This window comes from Syngnathus floridae, chromosome 15 (assembly GCF_059516105.1).
Source record: "Syngnathus floridae isolate MCC-2025c chromosome 15, RoL_Sflo_1.0, whole genome shotgun sequence".
NCBI lineage: Eukaryota > Metazoa > Chordata > Actinopteri > Syngnathiformes > Syngnathidae > Syngnathus > Syngnathus floridae.
In genome coordinates, this window is record NC_142427.1 from 7,616,261 (window position 1) to 7,634,245 (window position 17,985).

General features: G+C 39.2%; 1 protein-coding gene and 1 long non-coding RNA gene across 5 annotated transcripts in view; one reads left to right on the plus strand and one right to left on the minus strand.

The window, feature by feature from the left end:
- srrm3 (serine/arginine repetitive matrix 3) overlaps positions 1-17,985 on the minus strand; it is a 28,206-nt gene that overhangs the window by 4,050 nt on the left and 6,171 nt on the right. For 2 of the 4 annotated variants that reach the window (XR_015863141.1, XM_088399000.1), the window contains exons 2-11: positions 13,031-13,338; positions 10,206-10,301; positions 8,699-8,788; positions 8,350-8,430; positions 8,075-8,143; positions 7,087-7,122; positions 6,742-6,792; positions 6,391-6,498; positions 6,023-6,182; positions 460-725 (exon numbers count right to left, since the gene is read on the minus strand). Coding sequence is in view for 3 of the 4 variants with exons in the window: in XM_088399000.1 (XP_088255126.1) it covers positions 460-725; positions 6,023-6,182; positions 6,391-6,498; positions 6,742-6,792; positions 7,087-7,122; positions 8,075-8,143; positions 8,350-8,430; positions 8,699-8,788; positions 10,206-10,301; positions 13,031-13,326 (1,253 nt within the window). In the remaining variant the exon portion in view is untranslated. The remainder of the gene's footprint in view (positions 1-459; positions 726-6,022; positions 6,183-6,390; positions 6,499-6,741; positions 6,793-7,086; positions 7,123-8,074; positions 8,144-8,349; positions 8,431-8,698; positions 8,789-10,205; positions 10,302-13,030; positions 13,339-17,985) is intronic. The other 2 variants (XM_088399002.1, XM_088399001.1) reach the window with 2 other exon arrangements.
- On the plus strand, positions 16,003-17,518 carry LOC148386249 (uncharacterized). Its single transcript, XR_015863172.1, has 2 exons — positions 16,003-16,127; positions 16,766-17,518. It is a non-coding gene; the product is annotated as an uncharacterized LOC148386249 (long non-coding RNA).

The window sequence follows — 17,985 nt, forward strand, 5'->3', positions numbered from 1 at the left end:
TGTGTAGGTAGAGCAGGACCTCCGTTTCATGGACCACGGAAGCAAAGCGTGGCGGATAATATCGGGCAGAAAATAGTGTCTAGTCCATTCCAAACGCCGTACCTTTAGTTCCAGAATGGGCCGCAGTTCTCCACAACCCCAGAAAAAGATCTCCGTGTAGGCAAATGGATGGACAAATCTTTACATTTAAATCACTTTCATGATGTCTATGATATATAATTATGCATACAAGTGATAGGTTATATTTTCTGCATAAATTTTAACTCTAATGCGTCACTATTTTATTTATTTTTTTTAATCCAGATCTTGGAATTTATGTATTTAGTTTTCAAGGTAATCATCTGAAAATAAAGTCAAGCAAGCATCTGAAAACATTGAGCTCAACGACAATGTGCAATCATGAAGAGACCTTTGTGTGTATGTGGAAGGGCAGATTGATGCTTCAAACTTGCTTCTTACTTTCTCTGATGGCGGCCGCTCCTCCCTCCTCTGTGAGTGTGGTTGTGGTGCGAACGTGCCGAGTCGCTGCTGTGAGCAGGAGAGTGGCAGCTCTTATTGCGTCCTCGCTGAGCGGCTCTCCTGGAGCTCACGCTGTCCTCGCTTCCACCTTCACCTGTGGTGCACATCTGCACCGATTTGCTCCTGCTGGAGGCGCTATGGAGCTTCTGCTCTTTGGATAAAGTGGACTGGATGCTCGCAGAGCCGGTGGCCGCTATCCGGAGCTTCTGGAAAGAAATGATGAGAAAATAAAAAAAAAAAAGGGGAGAAAAGGACAAAGGAGCATTAGAATAATTATGCATTTTCAATTTACTGCGTGCTACGGTGTACCAAAAGAAGGTAACATCAGAAAGAAAAAGATCTAAAGTTTTCTCCGTATGGCTTATAGATAGATAGATTGATAGATAGATAAATAGATAGATAGATAGTCCTCTATGGTGCAGCGCATGCAATACTTGGCATGCAAAACCATAATGAGTTGAAGAAATCATAACCGCAAAAACAAACTAAACAAAACTAGGAGAAGGAGGAAAGGAAGAAATACCAAAGAAGTGAACCCAAAAAAAAGAGAGAGAGAGAGAAAGTAAAGAGCTACAGATAGTGTAGAGAGAGAGGAAAAAAAACAACGAGGACTTGTTTATATTTTAAAGTCATGATGTCAAAGAAATGAAAGTAAACAGAAAGAGAAGACAACTGGACGGAACATCACAGAAATGGAGGGAACAAAATAAAGATCACAATTATTCAATCAGTCGAATCAGAAACAAAAATCATCTGCTACTCAATTTTCTCTTTCTGGATTTTTTTTCCCCCTGAGGACAAGTGCTGACATGTGAACAGCGACCCATTTTTTTTTTTTTTTTTTTAAATGGTTATTCTTGTTTAACTCCCTTCTGGTTAGCATCCACTTACCAATAAAGTGGTATTCCCTCCTTTAGTAGGTAAGGTATGAAGAAAAGGGAAAAGTGGGGCAACATAAGTGCATCATTAGATTCACAAAATGCAAGAGAAAAAGACACAAAAGCCTTCCCTGATATGGTGTGTGTCTGTTAGTGTGTGTGCGTGTGTGTGTGTGCATGGACATCAATGGAAAAGAAGTCAAAGCAAAGAGGAAAACCATGACGGCCTCCCTCACACGTGGAGACTTTCCTCATCCGGGAACGGCACGGCACTTTTGACCGTTTTCCCCAATTTGCTCATTCACTCGGACAACTTTTGAATTCCGTGTGTTTGTGTCAAATTTGATGTCTCCAGGGAGCTTCTGCGATACAACCAGTAAAAACTGTTTTGTTATGTCATTACAAACATTTACCGTCGGAACGCGTTGATTTTCGGTTCTTGGAAATATATCGGCCTCTTTAAACAACAAATGCGATGAGCTCATGTTTAAGTTTTGGATTATTCACGAAGAGATCATTTAAATGACTTGAATGTACGACCTTTTCCAGGACCACCTGGATCTTAAAAGCCAAAGTAAAATCTCAAGACCAAAGACAAAAATGAAATAATTATCAAATGTTGACACTATTGGGCACATGTGAGATCCAACACAAGAGCGCTATTAAACATACAAAAGAAATGTTTGAAAAATTTCAAATCTAAATATTTTTTTCTGTTGGGCATAGAAATATCTGTCAACAAGACACATTTACAGCTACATGCTGTCTTACGTTTACGTTCCTAGATTTGGATGTAAGTAGAGCGTGCTAACTTAATAATATTGTTACAATTGCATAAAAAACACCCTGTGTCCATAAAAACAATAAAAAAAGAGCAAATTGTGTGTCGTGTGATGACACATTCTTATACGGCTACTCACACTACTCCATTGCATGCTGTTTGTAAACAAAGAAAACAAAACAAAAAAGGGAAATGTCACAATTTCACATTAACATTAGCAATTTCACAATTAAGGTCCTATCAGAGATAATGGAAAGCATAGAACAGCCGTAAGCATGCAGCTCGAAATATCACATCTATCTTTTCATATTTATGAACCCAGCTTTCTCTTATGCATGCTATTTTTGGTCTATTATACTTTTTTTTTTTTTGGTCAATGGAATCCAATTGGAGTAATGGAGAGAAAAAAAAGGTCAGTTTGAATAAAATTTAAAACATTAACTTTAAAACATTTGTACTTTTAAAAAAAGTACAAAAGAATCATTTGCACCCTATTGGTTGTTCTTAAGGCCACAAAAAGTAGGTCACAGAAAAACCCTGCCCTCATTGCATTCAATTAAGATTCTACTTTATTAATTCTAAATATATAGAACCACAATAACAGCGAGTGCCCCAACCTGCAAGTTTTTCATCCATTTTTTTTGTCTTGCTTTGAATAAATGAATTCAACCGGAAAGTCAAAGTACCACGATTCTGACTAATTAGCAAAAGACAATCAAAACAAAACCTTACATATGTTGGATGCTTTTTTTTTTTTTTTTTTTTCTTTACAGCCCTTGTATTGGATCTCATTGGATTATTTCTGTGTGATCCCTCTGTCCTCCAGACAGAAAACAAATAAAATACTGTAATCTAAAAAATGGAGAAAGAGAAAATGGACCAGGGGGCGCGACCAAAATACCAGGCTTGCCAATGAAATTGAGGCGCAGAAAGAAAAAGAAAAAAAATCACACCTTTTAGTACATAATAAAACCTTCAAGAGTGAAATCATAATCGATGAAGTAAAAAAAAGTTTTTGAAAGGCCACTCGTAAACAACAGAGAGAAAGAGAGAAACATTGACGTCACTCAGGCTAGGGTGCTTGTCACATTCTCATCTGCATTAAGATCACGTGCGTAGCGTAGGCAAAGCGTTACCTACCTTCCGTTTCAATCAGTGACACGGATGCAATATCAACAAAACAAGGAAACAAAGAAAAAAAAAACACAGGAGGAGGGAATGTTCTCCGCAGCGATATGGGAAAAAGACAATGACCTCTTTTAGTATCAAAGCTACATTTTCCACCAGAGACTCACGACAACTCAACACCAGCCCCCCCAAAAAACCCAAAACAAAATGAAGAGAAATAAAAATCCAGATGGAAAATTAGGATGATTCTGGAAACTACATGATTTGCTTTGTCTTTTTCGCTTGTACAAATGCAGCCATATTTGTATCCAAATAAGGGAGGGGATAGAAAGTAGTTCATTATTATTGTAGTGGAAGGGTGAAGGGAGGTGAGGTAAGGTAAGGTAAGGTAAGTCAAGGTGAGGTAAGGTGTGCATGCAGAGCTGGCAAATGTGAAAGATATGTGGGAGGGAAAAAAAATGAGTCACATGGCACAGATGAGGAGGAGGAAAAGTGTCGCTGCTAATATGAGCTTGCGCAAGTCGGTACATTGTAAAGGGACCCCAGTCATATTTGGCCCTACATCTTCTACGACTGCGACGACGACTATTAATACTACCATCAGTTCTGTTTTGATGTCAGCTCCTATTTTTAAATCATGTGTCTTTATCATTTTTTTTAAAATCAAAACGTTAAATGGAATATTTTTGGAATCACTGCCTATCCACTACGAAGGAAATGATTCCAAACAAATTCAGCCAATGCTTTTAAATGTAGGTGACAGAGAAACACATTTAAAATGGCTTGGGTCCCTTTATAATACAAAATCCATATTAATAATAAAAGTGTGTGTTGACAAGTTGACCCGCATCATTTGTTTGTTTGGTACTGTCTCATTTTCATCCCTGGATGCTTTCGTTTTATCAGAGTTAAGCACGATCTGTACAAAATTCTTGCAAAATTAAGGTATTCATTCCTTTAATGTTGCATTTCAATTATTTTTTTGATTCTGTGACATAAAAATGAAAATCATAAAGACCATCAGTGTGATTTATAGCCTGTATAACAGCAACTGTAATGAGGGAGGGAAAAACTAAGATTGTTAATTTTATTTTTCCCAATAACAAATTCATTGATTAGTTACCAATTTCTAGAATCTTCATTTCCCTATCGCTGGTCAAGAGCAGCCCCAACTAAGAAGCATCCAGCAATTTCTTGGAGTGAGACAGAGCCAAACATTGGTCAGGGGGCAAAAAAAAAAAAAACCTGAAACTGTCTACAAACAAACAGAATGGTTGCAAAACCACACAGCTGCAGTAATAAATTCATTTCATCCCGGAATGCTCACACAACTTTTTGTTGGAGATTAACAACACCGACGATGCTCGAAATATTGAAAGGCTCTCCCAATGGCTCTTTACTACATCCCAAAAGTTGACAAAACTTTGCCATTCTCCAGCCAGAAAAAATCGGCGAGAAACAGAGAAGATACTGACTGCCACCTAGAGGCAACATGCACACTGACATGGAAAGGAGCCTAATCAATAAAATCCTGCTGTAATGCCCCCCAGAGGGAGGAGAGGAGGATCAATGAGTGAGCAGAGCTTGTTTTTTGGACAGAAAGACAACTGGATTGACAAGAAGAAACGATTCCACGTACCCAGTTAACCTACTTGGTGCAGCTCCAAAGCATTTGAGTGCTTTTTATATAAAACAGGAGAGACATTGGGGCATTTATTAATTGTTCAATACCATTTAGATTGATTGAGGACTAAGAAAAGAAAGAAGAATGAATGGCAGAAGCAGACAGAGATCAGATGAGGCCTCGGAAGACGCATGCAAGAATACAAAACACGAGGCAGCAGTGTGTCAAAAAAAAAAAAGACGTCATCCTAGTTTAGTTTAATGAGTGTTTTTCAAAAAATGCTACTTGTACTACTAAATTATGAGAGTATTAAGATAAATACTGGAAAAAAAGATGGCTCGAACCACAATAAAGTGGTACAGAGCAAATTCTCATGTAATTTCTTCAATTTATATTATTATATGACTTTTTGCCCTCAGTCTCCATTTGAAGCAGTTTAGTCCATCACAAAATTGGATGTATTTTCTTTCTACAATAAAAATTAGTGTCAAAGATAATATTTTTCATCCAAAATAATTTTTTTGCATATATTATTACACATACTTCTTGTTTTACTGATCCAGTTTTAAAACTCTAAATGTTGCTGTACATAACAAATATTGCCTTGATTTAGGAAAAAAAAATTATTGAAATCACAATCGTCTTTTGACCTGAAAAGGTCTGCGGTGCCAGTCATACCTGCTACTCCCCCCTCCCCTCCCCTTTTATTATCTTCATATCTGTCAGCAAGCGACCACATGTAGGGAACCACAAGCTGTTTTGGTGACAATTCCGGCATCATGTTGTTTCTTAATGGCATGTGAGAAAAGTATGCTAATTCTCCGCTCAGAACATCAACGTGGAACACACACATCCCTACAAAGACCCGTCGTCTGTGCTGCCACCAAACAAGAACAATGGACAAGATGGAGAGTAGTCAAAAAAAAAAAAAGCCAGCTGCAAAGCGGCAGCTTTTTCTACATATCACATACAAGGACAACCATGTGACCTTGGAATTACTGATGAAAAGAAGAAATCGAATTTCACGTTAGAAACTGTGGGCAGGTTAGGGTAGGGGAGGATTAAGTGAGTAGAATAGAGGAGATGACATACATCTTGCACCTTATCACCCTCTGTGTGGTTGAGTCTGCTGCTGCTGCTTTTGTGGCAATTGTGAGTACGCTGGGTGGGGTCGCCATTATGACAAGCCGTGGGGCTGTCGGGGCCCGGTGATAGCGAAGCGCTCGCTGCCTTCTTTCCACCCTTCTTGTGTCTGGAAGAGCAAAGCCACAAAATGCATTTTAGGTGCACAGTCCACATTTGAGGGACTGAGAAGAAATGCCAAGCATGGAGGTCAAGGAGTGGCATTTTTATTTTAATCCTCCACAGAGGATGGAAAATAAACGTGCTGCTGGTGAGACCGACCGCTGTGTTAGAAAAAAAAAAAAATCATGCAGATGTGCGTAATTTGTGGAACGTACCTGCTGGGAGATTTGGAGGTGCTCCCGGTGGATGATAGAGACGCGCTGCGGCTGCTGTCGCAGCTGCCTTGGCGCTGTGCACTCCTTCTGGGGGTCTCGGCGGGGGACCTACACCGACGGACGCAAACACACGTGCATAAATGGGAAAGAATTTGTATGGATGAGTACGCCGCAGGGACACAAATGTCGAATGCATTGGACTCTATGTAAAGCGGGTCAGGCACAGCTGAATACTTTTAGATTGTGCCAAGCTGGAAAAAAAAAAGAAGTGGTGTTTCACACTCTAACATTCTGTGTAACGCTGAATCCAACCTACGATATTCAAAAATAGTAACAGAATGTAGTTCTCACCTCTTTTTCTGTTTATTCTTGTCTTTATGTTTGTCCTTTGGACTGCCCGACCTGAAACAAAAGTGAGAGTCCGCTAAAGAACCAATGGAATAATTAACTTTCTTTACTAACCGATCCCAAATTCCAAAACCAAATAAAATGTGCCAAATTTTGTGTAGATTTGGACCATTGAAGATGTTTGAGAACACAAGTACTGAGAATTCATATTTCTGAGAAGATTCGGAATTTTGGTCCTCATCAAGCTTTTAGATCATGATGGGGGGAAAAAAATGAAACACCTCATGCTGATTTTGTATTTGTACAACGATGTGATCATTTACAGTCTTCCCGCCCCCCCACACATACCTGTACCTCCTCTTTTTGCTGGAGCCTGATGGCGACCTAGAAAAGTAAACATGGTTATTATTAGACAACTGAATTATTCATGCGTGTGCTCGAGAAAAGATAGTAGAAAATCTCATAATTCCATGTTGCAATTTATGATGGAGACTGACCTTCGTTTAGCAGCAAACGACTTTCAAATCTTTAGTCTCAATTGATGACCAGTATGAATTTTCTCACTGCCTGCCTCATTAGAGTTTCAATGGAAATGGGTCAGTGTGGGAGTTTACTATTTTGCAGAGGAGAGCCACATCCTCCCCTGCTGATTGTGGCAGCACTAGAAAGGTGAAGAAGGCCTAATCAAACTGTCACAGGCTGCTGATATGTGAATTATTGCAGCAACCACCAGGGAACGAGCGGATCTGAGGAAACTCATTGTTGTGGGATTGCACGATTGAGGGCAAGTGCATGGCCCCATTACACAAATCTCAACTGTTTTCCAAAAGCCTTTTCTCACAAACAAGTCGTTCTATGAATTTTATGGCATCGTAATAATCCCGTATTGTTGTGGATGCCTCAGCTATGCATGAAAAATAAAACCCAGTCAAGTTTTATCACAAGTTTGGTCTAGCGAAATCTGCAAAAGCGCTGCGTTTTAGCATTGGTGCAGTTAAAAAGGGGCATGTGCGCCATTGTGGGCGTGAACACGAGTGACTTTATTCACATTCACAACGGCTCCTTTCACAAATTTCCCTCCTGTCTTACCTTCTCTCATTTCTTCTGACTATTTATCTGCACCTTCCTTCCTGTCTTGCCTCTTTTTCTTTTCTTTCATTCCTTCCTTTCTTAGCAACTTTCTCTTGTCTTCTCTGCCAAGGCAAATGGAAGCAACATATGGTAAATGCATGAAAGGCCATTGTAGTGGCAATCGACTGCCCTTGGATAGCAAGTGAGATTTCAAATCCCTGAACATTAATAGCTGCCTTTCTGCATGCTTTATCAATACACACACCTGTCACGCTTGTGTTTCTTGCTACTCTTTTTCTTCTTCTCCTTGCGGCTCGGAGATGAGCTGCCAAACCTAACAGCGGAAAGAAGAAAAGAAATGTGGCCAGCTGTAAAAAATTGCTTCTGTCACTTTTAGTCAGATATCCAACCACCGTTCCAAAATCCATTGTTGTTCGTCTATCTATGCCAGCGATGTATAGTGACATGCAGAACAATTAAACGCTTGGATGATTTACTTTATTCATGTCTCAATCAATGAGCCTACGTATTTCCACTCACCGACTTCTTCGACGTCCAGATTTTTTCTTCTTTCTTTTCTTTCGACGAGGGGATGGAGAGCTGCTTGATTTCCTCTTGACTCTGAAATAGTGAGAGACTTTTTGAAATATCTAACAAGGGTCAAATTCAGAACACTTCCTTTTAAATGCACGACATTTTTTTACGTAACTTATTTCAACACTAAGTGCCAATTAGAGGGAACAATTTAATATTTGATTTGAGGTCTCATTAATTGCTGATGGAGAATGAAGCTTCAATTAATGCTGCATGAGTACATCTTTATTTTTTGCTGAATTTAGTGAGGATATTTGGAATGCAGTTTTTGATCTCAACCAAAGTGTGTATCGACCTGTTGTCACTCTGATAGTCATCGGCATAGTAGTCTTCATCACCAGCCAATTCACCGTCATCCTCAGGGTAGTAGTGTGTGTGGTTGATCCTGAAACATGGCAGCACATGCTTAGAATAGAAAGAAAAAAATCTGATGAGTGTTTATTTTACTTTTATGTATTCCGGGATTTGCACCAGGAAGGAACAATAAAAATAAGTAAAGACAAAAAGTGTCTGCGGGGAAATTACGCTACCCAAGTACTACGTTTACTTTATAGCAGGAGATACGGTCCTGCTTGACTTATTTTTTTTTCCCCAATTGCGCATTAGATCTGACCTTGCTGGCACCACAGGTGCAAAATAAAAGGTAGCAGGGGTAAAAAAAATATTGCACTGATTGTTTGCCTCATGCAATTCAATGTTATTGACCTAACCTCCCACCCTGTGGCACTGTGACCAAAAATTTATATATAACCGACTTATTTAAATTCGAGTAATTCTGGTTGATCTGTTATCCTCCATTTGGGGAACTGATTAAAGAAAGGGTGGAGGGATGGAGGGAAAACACAAAAAGAAGCTATTAAAGTAAAGGAGGGTGAAAGCAAATACACGAGGGGACTCACCATCAAGGCAATTTATTTTTGGATTTCATTAAGTGCATGAGCAGACCAATGAGGTACGCATATTGGGTAGCAAGAAAAACAGCTTTCGGGAATATCTTGGCTTTTGTGTCAATTGGGTTATTAACTAGGAGTATTTTGTGCCATTTTTCCAAATATACTGCAGAATTAAGAGAAGCAGCCAATGTCCCTCACGGAAAACCATGATTGAAATATATCAAATTTCTCATATTGTGTTCCAACTGAAAAACATGTCATCAAAATGAACACCCAGGGTCCTTTTTTGGGTTCTAATACAATCGGCTGCCCTCATTCGGCAAGGCAATTATATTTATATTGCGGATATGGGCAAAGTGATTGATGTACTAGCACCTCCATGTTTGCTCCGAGCCATTTCCTTGCTAGTGTAGACATGTATTAAGCCACAGCTGAGAGGTTTCCACTGTCAATAGTTCCTGTGTAAAATATGGGAGTCTAAAAAAAAAAAAATTCGCCAAAGGTATGGAGGCTCAAACACACTGAGGCTGACCTTATGGTGTCGGGCAGCGAGCTCATTGCAAGACGTTCGCTGACATTTGATTTACAGGGCACAAAACAAAACTTTCATATGGTTTATTTTTTATTTCAAGTAATAAAAGCAGTCACCTCTTTGGATACTATTATGGAAGCCTCAAGTGAGTGTGAATTACCCTCTCCTCAATTTTCCACACTAATGCATTGGTGGAGAAGTAAAGTTGCACTTAATCAAGTCCTGAAACAGCAACATAAACTCAGAAAGGAGAAAAGCTAAAAAAAAAAAAAAAAAGATTTCTCATTTGGACCATAGCTCTGTCGTGTCATTTGTGTTGGAGTCATTTTTTTGCTCGGTACTGCTAAGTAGGCTGAGTAGGCAAAAAAAAAACTTACACTGGTTGTGATCCATCTCTGGTGATGACCCCCTCTTTGTCCATCAGCATTTGTCGGAATGTGCTGACTTTCTGACGAATCTCCTCCTCGGTGTACCTGAGCAGGTACAACAAGAAGTCAGTGCTGAAAACATCTGGAGAAGGTTAATCGATCTGTGCAGGAGCAGTAGCATGTAGCATGGCAATGGTCATCATATTTTCAATGTATTGCGACTGCAAGAATAATTTCGTCCTGCTCACATTCTGCCCTTATGGCTGCAGTAATGAGCAGCTCCAATGAGCTCCAAGAAATAATTATTATAGAAATATGGCCAGATATTACACAATGACTTCGAGGGGGCGGAGTAATGGCTGATGGCTATCAGCTTTATGAAGCATGAACTCCTCTGTAGCTCTTTTACATGAGAAAAAAGAAAACAAAGCGGGAAAGGGCTTCAGTGTGTCAAGCCATCTTTTTTGTTGACCTTAGTGTTTCATTTGTTAAGTGTACATGACATTGCTTTGATAGAATTCCGTATTAATTTAGTACTGTGCATTTACATGATTTTAATTGTGGAGGATTTTGGATTTACAATCTGGCTGCAGGGATTTGCAACTAAGCGGGACTGATTCTGTCTATGGGTTTTGCTTGTTCCACTTTTATTAAAGGTATTAAGAAAGGTTTTAAAATGTCATTTCTGGGTGGTTTCAATAATCCGTCATTTCCAAACATGATCACACAAATATTGGCCAATGAGAAGCAATGCACACAATATGACTCCTGTGGAGATGAAGAAAGATGGGATCGGTTTTGGGGCGCAAATAACTTTACAAGTTCATTTACCGTATTTTCCGGACGATAAGGCGCACCGGACTATAAGGCGCACCTTCAATGAATGGCCCATTTTAAAACTTTGTCCTTATATAAGGCGCACCGGACTATAAAGCGCACCATTAATGCATCATGTCAGATTTTTAATCCAAATCAAATCATTCTCCATTATATCTTTTTATTTCAACTTCAGACGCAACAAATTACTTTATAATCACAAAATAATGATCTATAGTCTTTTTGATTCATGATTCATAGTCTTCAGCGGGCCACTTATGATTGATTTCATGACACAATGCTTCGGGCCAGTTTAAATTTAGTCCATTTATAAGGCGCATCGGACTATAAGGCGCACTGTCGGCTTTTGAGAAAATACGGTACATGGCATCGATCTTGTAAAACCAGTACTGTTTTATTCAAATGATTATGTTAGCAAAACAAATCGTGCGTATAAAGACCTGCAAAAACAAGTCAGGCACTTCGACCTGCTGTGACAACCCAACTGTGGCAGGACGAGCTCGTATGAAAAAAAACAGTGGTTCATTTTACGCTAGAAAATGGGTGTTTACTTTCCAGAGATTTAAAAATAAGCATTTCTTCTTACAGTAGCTGCCTCCATCAGCATATTGACAGTGTGGAGAAAGAGATTAGTACGAGTGTGATGGAGCGTTGCAATAGCTAGAAGACGGCCCAGCGGCTTTGACAGCACCATCGAGTCTTGCTCTTGGCCAATCTCTCAACTGAGCGGCTGTCACCTCAGCACAATGGAAACATGCACTTTATATTCATGGCTTCCACAACCAGCACATGACACATTACCATGCGTTAGCTGCTTCTTGACATATTACAATCGCCCTTGCATGCTCGCTGCTTGTACTTTATATATGTTTATACAAATGAGCATGTTTAAAGAATTGTGATTGCAGTCATTTGACATTTGTACATTCCATCACGATTTACAAACAGGAAGAAGAAATGCAACCATTATCCCTCCATTAAGTGTTCGTGTGTTATCTGTGTGTTTGTCGCTGGAAAACATGGCTTCCATAAGTCGAGCTCAGGGACTGTTGCGCATCCATTAAATCGTGCGACCATCAATTCTGCCGCAGTGGAGTAAGTGAGATTGAGAGGCAGTGGGAAGAAAGACAGGAGCACAATATGAACACCCCCACGTTTCTATTTCAGGGTGGACCAGTTCAAAGAAGCAACAGAGTGCTATTGTGAAATGCTTTAACTCTTAAATGGAGAGCTATTTTTTTCTGCTTTGAATTTGGCACTTGGAGCAAGTTTTCCACAATCTTGTATTACCGTATTTTCCGCACTATAAGGCGCACCTAAAAACCTCAAATTTTCTCAAAAGTGCGCCTTATAATCCGGTGCGCTTTATATATGGACCAATGTGGATTCGTGGATGAGGACTAATTTAATAAAGTAAGGTTTACGTGTTTATTTTGTGATGGGTAATATCAACATTTGAGCAACGTTGAGTAATTGATATATTGTTATAGATTTCACTATTTCGAGTGTTACTATATTGTGATTGCATTAATGTTTGAGTTGTTTATTCTATGCGCCTTATAATCCGGTGCGCCTTAAATATGAACAAAGTTTTGAAATGGGCCATTCATTGAAGGTGCGCCTTATAATCCGGTGCGTCTTATAGTGCGGGAAACACGGTAAATAATTGGTGGCTCCAACCAAAAACAAAAAAAGTTTGAGGTTAAATATTAACCTGCTAGTTAAGAAACAGTAATTATTTTTCATGGCTTCTTGCGCCGAATGTTTTCTATAATTGTAAGTCTACAAGCAAAATGAACTGAAGGCATGTGTGACTCAGTGACAATGACTCCGACATGCCAATTAGGCTCCAACCATCCTTTTAATTGTGTCTCAAATTTCCCCACGTCTCTACTTCTCCATCCCATAATCCTGTATTCGCTCTCTGTTACAAGAGCACATGAGTATAATTTGGGAGGAGGTGGTTTGAGGACAGCTAACAATTGTGTGAGACTTACCCTTGTTCTTCCATCATCTCTTGGAGCTCCATACATTTAAGTTCTACCCTCCTTTTCCTGTCATGGTCCAATATCTCCCTCCGTGGCTTTTTCACCAAGACTGGCTGTGATTTAGGCTCTTCTTCTTCTTCTTCACCTGGTTGTGCATCTTCACTTTTTGCTTGTAGGGCTGTTGTCGGCGTAGCGCCCGTCGCTTCCGTGGTTGCCCCCATCTCTGGTCGTGCCACGGGGACCAGTGGCTTGCTCACCCCGTTTGTACCATCCTTGGGAGATGGCACCCTTGCTGCATCATACATGATGACTTTCGTCTGAGGGAACAAAAGAGGACAGATTGTTGACTCAGCAAAATGATTTATTTATGAAGATACACGTTGTTGAGTTCTGAGGGATTCTTTCCTAAAGACTTTTATGATAATACAAAAACGTAGAGGAAAGCAGCCATCTGCCAAGGCTAAGATATTTGTCAAATGCAAAATGAATGGCTACAATCCAAAAGCTTCACAATCTTCTCTGATCAAAATATACTCTTAGACAGGCAAATAAATTACGTGATCTGCAAAGCTATTACAGAGATAGAAGCTTATATAAGTGCATATTGAACAGATTTTTTTCATGTTACATTTTGTTTGCGACTAAATATAGAGCAGATCTCCAAAGAATTGGTTGTATAATGATAACCTTGGCAGAGGTATTTTATGAAGGACACATGAATTGCAAATGGCCCCACAAAAAAAAAAGTTCAACGCCAAACAAGAGCCCAGAAGCAGATCGTTTGTCATTTGATGTCACGTCACGACAAGCTGCGGGATTTGCGTTCCAATTGAGCAGCACATCAACGACAAATAAGACTGGATTGAGGCGATGCGATGATGTTGACCGACGTGACTCACGACAGCGCTGGCAGCGACTGTGCTCTTCCTAAAAATAAACGTCTAAAGATGAGTCGAGTCAGCAGTTATCCCGGAAACAATTTCAGAAAAAAAAAAAAAGTTAAGATAAGGGTTATTTTCAAAGTTCTCATTGGCGGCGTTGACTAAATAATTGTTGCGGTTTTTGGCTCAACTTCTACTTCGGAAAATCTACACATAAATAAGCGCTTATTCTCCCACGCTCTTGACAGAGTTTATTTTCCAACTCGGTTGCTCATTAGATTAAAAAGTTTTTTGTTTTTTTTCCAGGAACACAAATTCATCTGTTCTAAGTGGCACAAAGACATTTTGATCAAGATGAATTGTCCTATTAAGTCCAGAGTGGAAGATGGTGATTGGAGAAAGGCCTTCCAGTACTCGGGAGTCCCACAACATGGCTTCATTTTTCATTGGGGAGCCACAAATGAGAAACCGAGGCACTTCATCACTGTCGTAGAGCGTTCGAGCTCAGACCGGAAGACACCAGACATTATTATCTCGGCTAGTTTATGTTGCGTCTGCATGACTGGTTTGCTAGCGATGCTGAGTGCCATGCTGAATGCAGTTGAGTCATGAGACAGAAGAGCAGGATGGATGACACCAGAAATTAGGACTTGATATTCTGTGACAATGTTTTCTCATGTGAATGTGATCATCACAAATAGTTTTTTCTCGCAGAAATGAGAAGTGTGCTTGCGTGAGCTGAAAGTCCTTTGGAGGGACTGAAGGTTATCTGCAGTGCTGCATTCATGGAGGCTTCAACCTTTTTATTTTGTTAAAATCCTGTTTAGTCACTGTGAGTGCCTCCTGCTGTGTCATCCAAGTTTGGATATAAAGTAGAATAAAATACTGAAGAAAAAAAAAAAGAGTGGAGACAATGGTCGGATTTGTGTGTTGTGACGCAAATGCTGGATGGACAAAATGCTTCTGTTCAATTATAAAGTGAAACATATACATAATGGACAACCTGCGAGCGAGGAAAAACTCATTTGCATCTGCTAATGAGTTAGAAGAGAAGGGACTGATGGACATGATGGGAATATACGGTAAGGACTTTTTTTTTTTCCAATCTAAATATATAATCATGAAAACATCTCCATGGCATTAGACTGTACATAATTTCTTTTCTTAAACATGACTGAAAAGCCCACTTATGGTCATCCATTACAAAGTCAGATTTATTAATTTAATTTAATTTAATTTAATTTTGTCAGATTTTTTCATAAAGGAAACAATCATGTTGCAAGACATTTTTTACACAATATACGACGGTCTAAATAGCCATATCCATTGCTCTGTATTTTTATTTTATTATATCATTTTGAATCATACACAGCAGGGCAGTGTCAGCATGGAGCATACATATGCACGGCCATCTGTCTATCAAGTCTTAACAAACTAAAATATATCTGTTGCTTTGTTTGTACAAAACAGAAGAAAAATTATAATTCGAATGGGGTCCCACCAATTCGACATTATTATAACAGAACGAAAGCGCTTTTATTATATAGCCTTGTTTAAGTGCACTCTATTTTTGATTGCCACTCTGACGGGACAAAAAGCAGACATGACTTGAAGCATTTTCTTCCATTAAGGCCAAGTCTTAAAGCTTCAATCGGACTCTCCGCATTGTCCTTTTGTCAGAGCGCGAGTGCTTACTCACTCTGGGCTTCTGTGATTGAATTACAGTGTTTGAACGATGGCCATCGCTGCTGGGCGGAAGGAATCGTCTTTTGACCTTGGCAGAGAGTGGCAAAAAAAAAAAAGTGCCATTTTAAGTTAAGAATGGCTAAAGCAAGAGGCTGTTTATTAGTAATGTGGGTTAGGGTTAAATTAAATTTAAATGAAAAAATAATTAAGGATGAAACTAAAATGCACTATATAACCGTAACAGATATTAATTTGATATGATCTAAAATCTGAATGTCCAACAGCTCAATGTGGGTGTATATTTCCAGAAGGCGGCCATTATTGTCACAGAATAAGTGGAAATAGAATGGAATCTCTCTGCTTGCAGGCGAGAGAAAGTCAAGAGCAGCAAGGAAAAGGAGGCCAATGTCAGCTGACTGCAGCACTAAGAGGATGCTGTCCTCTTTTGGGCCCACTTATGCTGGCACAGCATCGGAGAGAGCAGCCAGATCAGCTGACAGATTTAAAGGGACGGACAGACGGACGCATGTCAGTTCACGGTAAGTGGGATCACAATGCCTACCTTTAAAATTTGAGATTTCCAGCAGGAAGCGGCAATGCACAATTTTAGGTAAAATAAAACTCGGGGGCGAGATGATGATTTATGATTCACTTGTGTTTTAATTATGGGAAGTCCCTCCGTCACTTTGCTTCAGGCAAATGACTCAAATGATGTGGTTAAATTTCCACGAGTGACTCATTTTCGTTGAGTCAAAAAAAGCTAACAAAGTCTTTCCTGTGGGATTTGACAAACGACCACATTTAGATTTATAAATTGCAACATTAAAACATGCCAAGCTCACAGATACGACTGCAGGCTCTAATGAGAGCCTCCAAAAATACGATTCATTAGATTTCAACTCGAACTGCAAAATCTGCAACATCATACTCTATCCGTCCGTATATTTGTTTTGGTTATGTTACATTCAAGAAAAAAGATTGCAAATATTTGATGAAGCGATAAAACAGAAATATCCCTTAAGGGATTTTTGTTGTTGACAAAATGAAAGTGTTCAGGGGTTTTGGGGGAAAGCAGAAAAAAAATTCCCCAGCTTCATCAGTGCAATCATTTGGAGCACTCAGTCATATTAACATCCCAATTCATCATCGGTTGTCTTTCTAAACGTTATTTTAACAGAATGGCAAAAGTCCCGTTTGGATGGAATACGGAACAATCCACACACGATGCCGGTGGAAAGCTACTTAAGTGGATGAAGGCGGAACAAGCCAGCTGGAAGACACGGCGGCGGGCGGCCGGCCGGCGTTCCACATAGTAGGATGAAGAGTGAGCCCAGATAAGACTGAAACATGGAGAATGGAAGCATTGTCCAAATTGGAGCTCTCAACCATGCTGAACTTGCAATTGCACTTAATTAAGAGTGAGCGCTGAGCCAGTCAAAGACAACAATAAGCTCATTAAGATTTAGACGCTATGATTCATTTGGCAGCACAAATGGATTCATTCCTTTAAGAGCCATCTGTGTTTTTACTACAAAGTGTGTCAAAGCTCTATTTCAAGAGGGCTTGATGCTTCAGCTTTGTCCCATGTGTTTGTGTGTCAGTCTACAATTTTCTACAATTTGTCACCCTGCACTTTTCTTGGCCTGATATATTGAAATGGAGCAAATCTTGAAATGGCTCACTCTACCCAAATAAGGAAAAGCGTTGAAGAAAATTAATAGGAGAAAGTGAATATTTAATTTCATCCAACACTTGTTCTGCTCAGTTGAGTTAGAATGTCAGACTATTGCCTCAACATGTCTCCAAGGTAACCTCCGCTTTTAAATTGAATTGAGTGCAGCGGTGCTCTTAAAAATTAACTATATAGTCTGAAGGGAAAAGAGACACAAGCTAAAATGTCCTCCAATAAAATTCGGTCCTGCACTGTGAATTCTTTTTTTTTTTTTTGCTCTTGTGTTTCTGAACAATTAGAAACAAATAGAGCTCTAATACTTGATTACTTTATTAAACTGAACTCACTAAAATACAACGACCTAGTCGACTTTAAAACTCATGTACAAAATAAAAAATAATAAATTGCCAAACAGTATCCAGAGGTTGTTCGAGTGGAGGGAAAGCCTATTATTTAAGAGGAATACTTATGTTTAAAAGAGATTTGGTGAGAACAAACTTAAAGTTACATTGTATAACAGTTAAAGGTGTGGAATTATGGAACACCAGTAGTGAAGAACTAAAGAACTGTAGTACCTTACCTAAGTTTAAAAAAATGTATAAGGACAAAATATTGACGGGATACCTATTTATTTAATTTTTTTATTTATTTAATATATTTGACTATGGTCAAATCTTGACAGAATCAAAGATATGTAGTTACAAGGGATAAAGTCAGATAAGCTT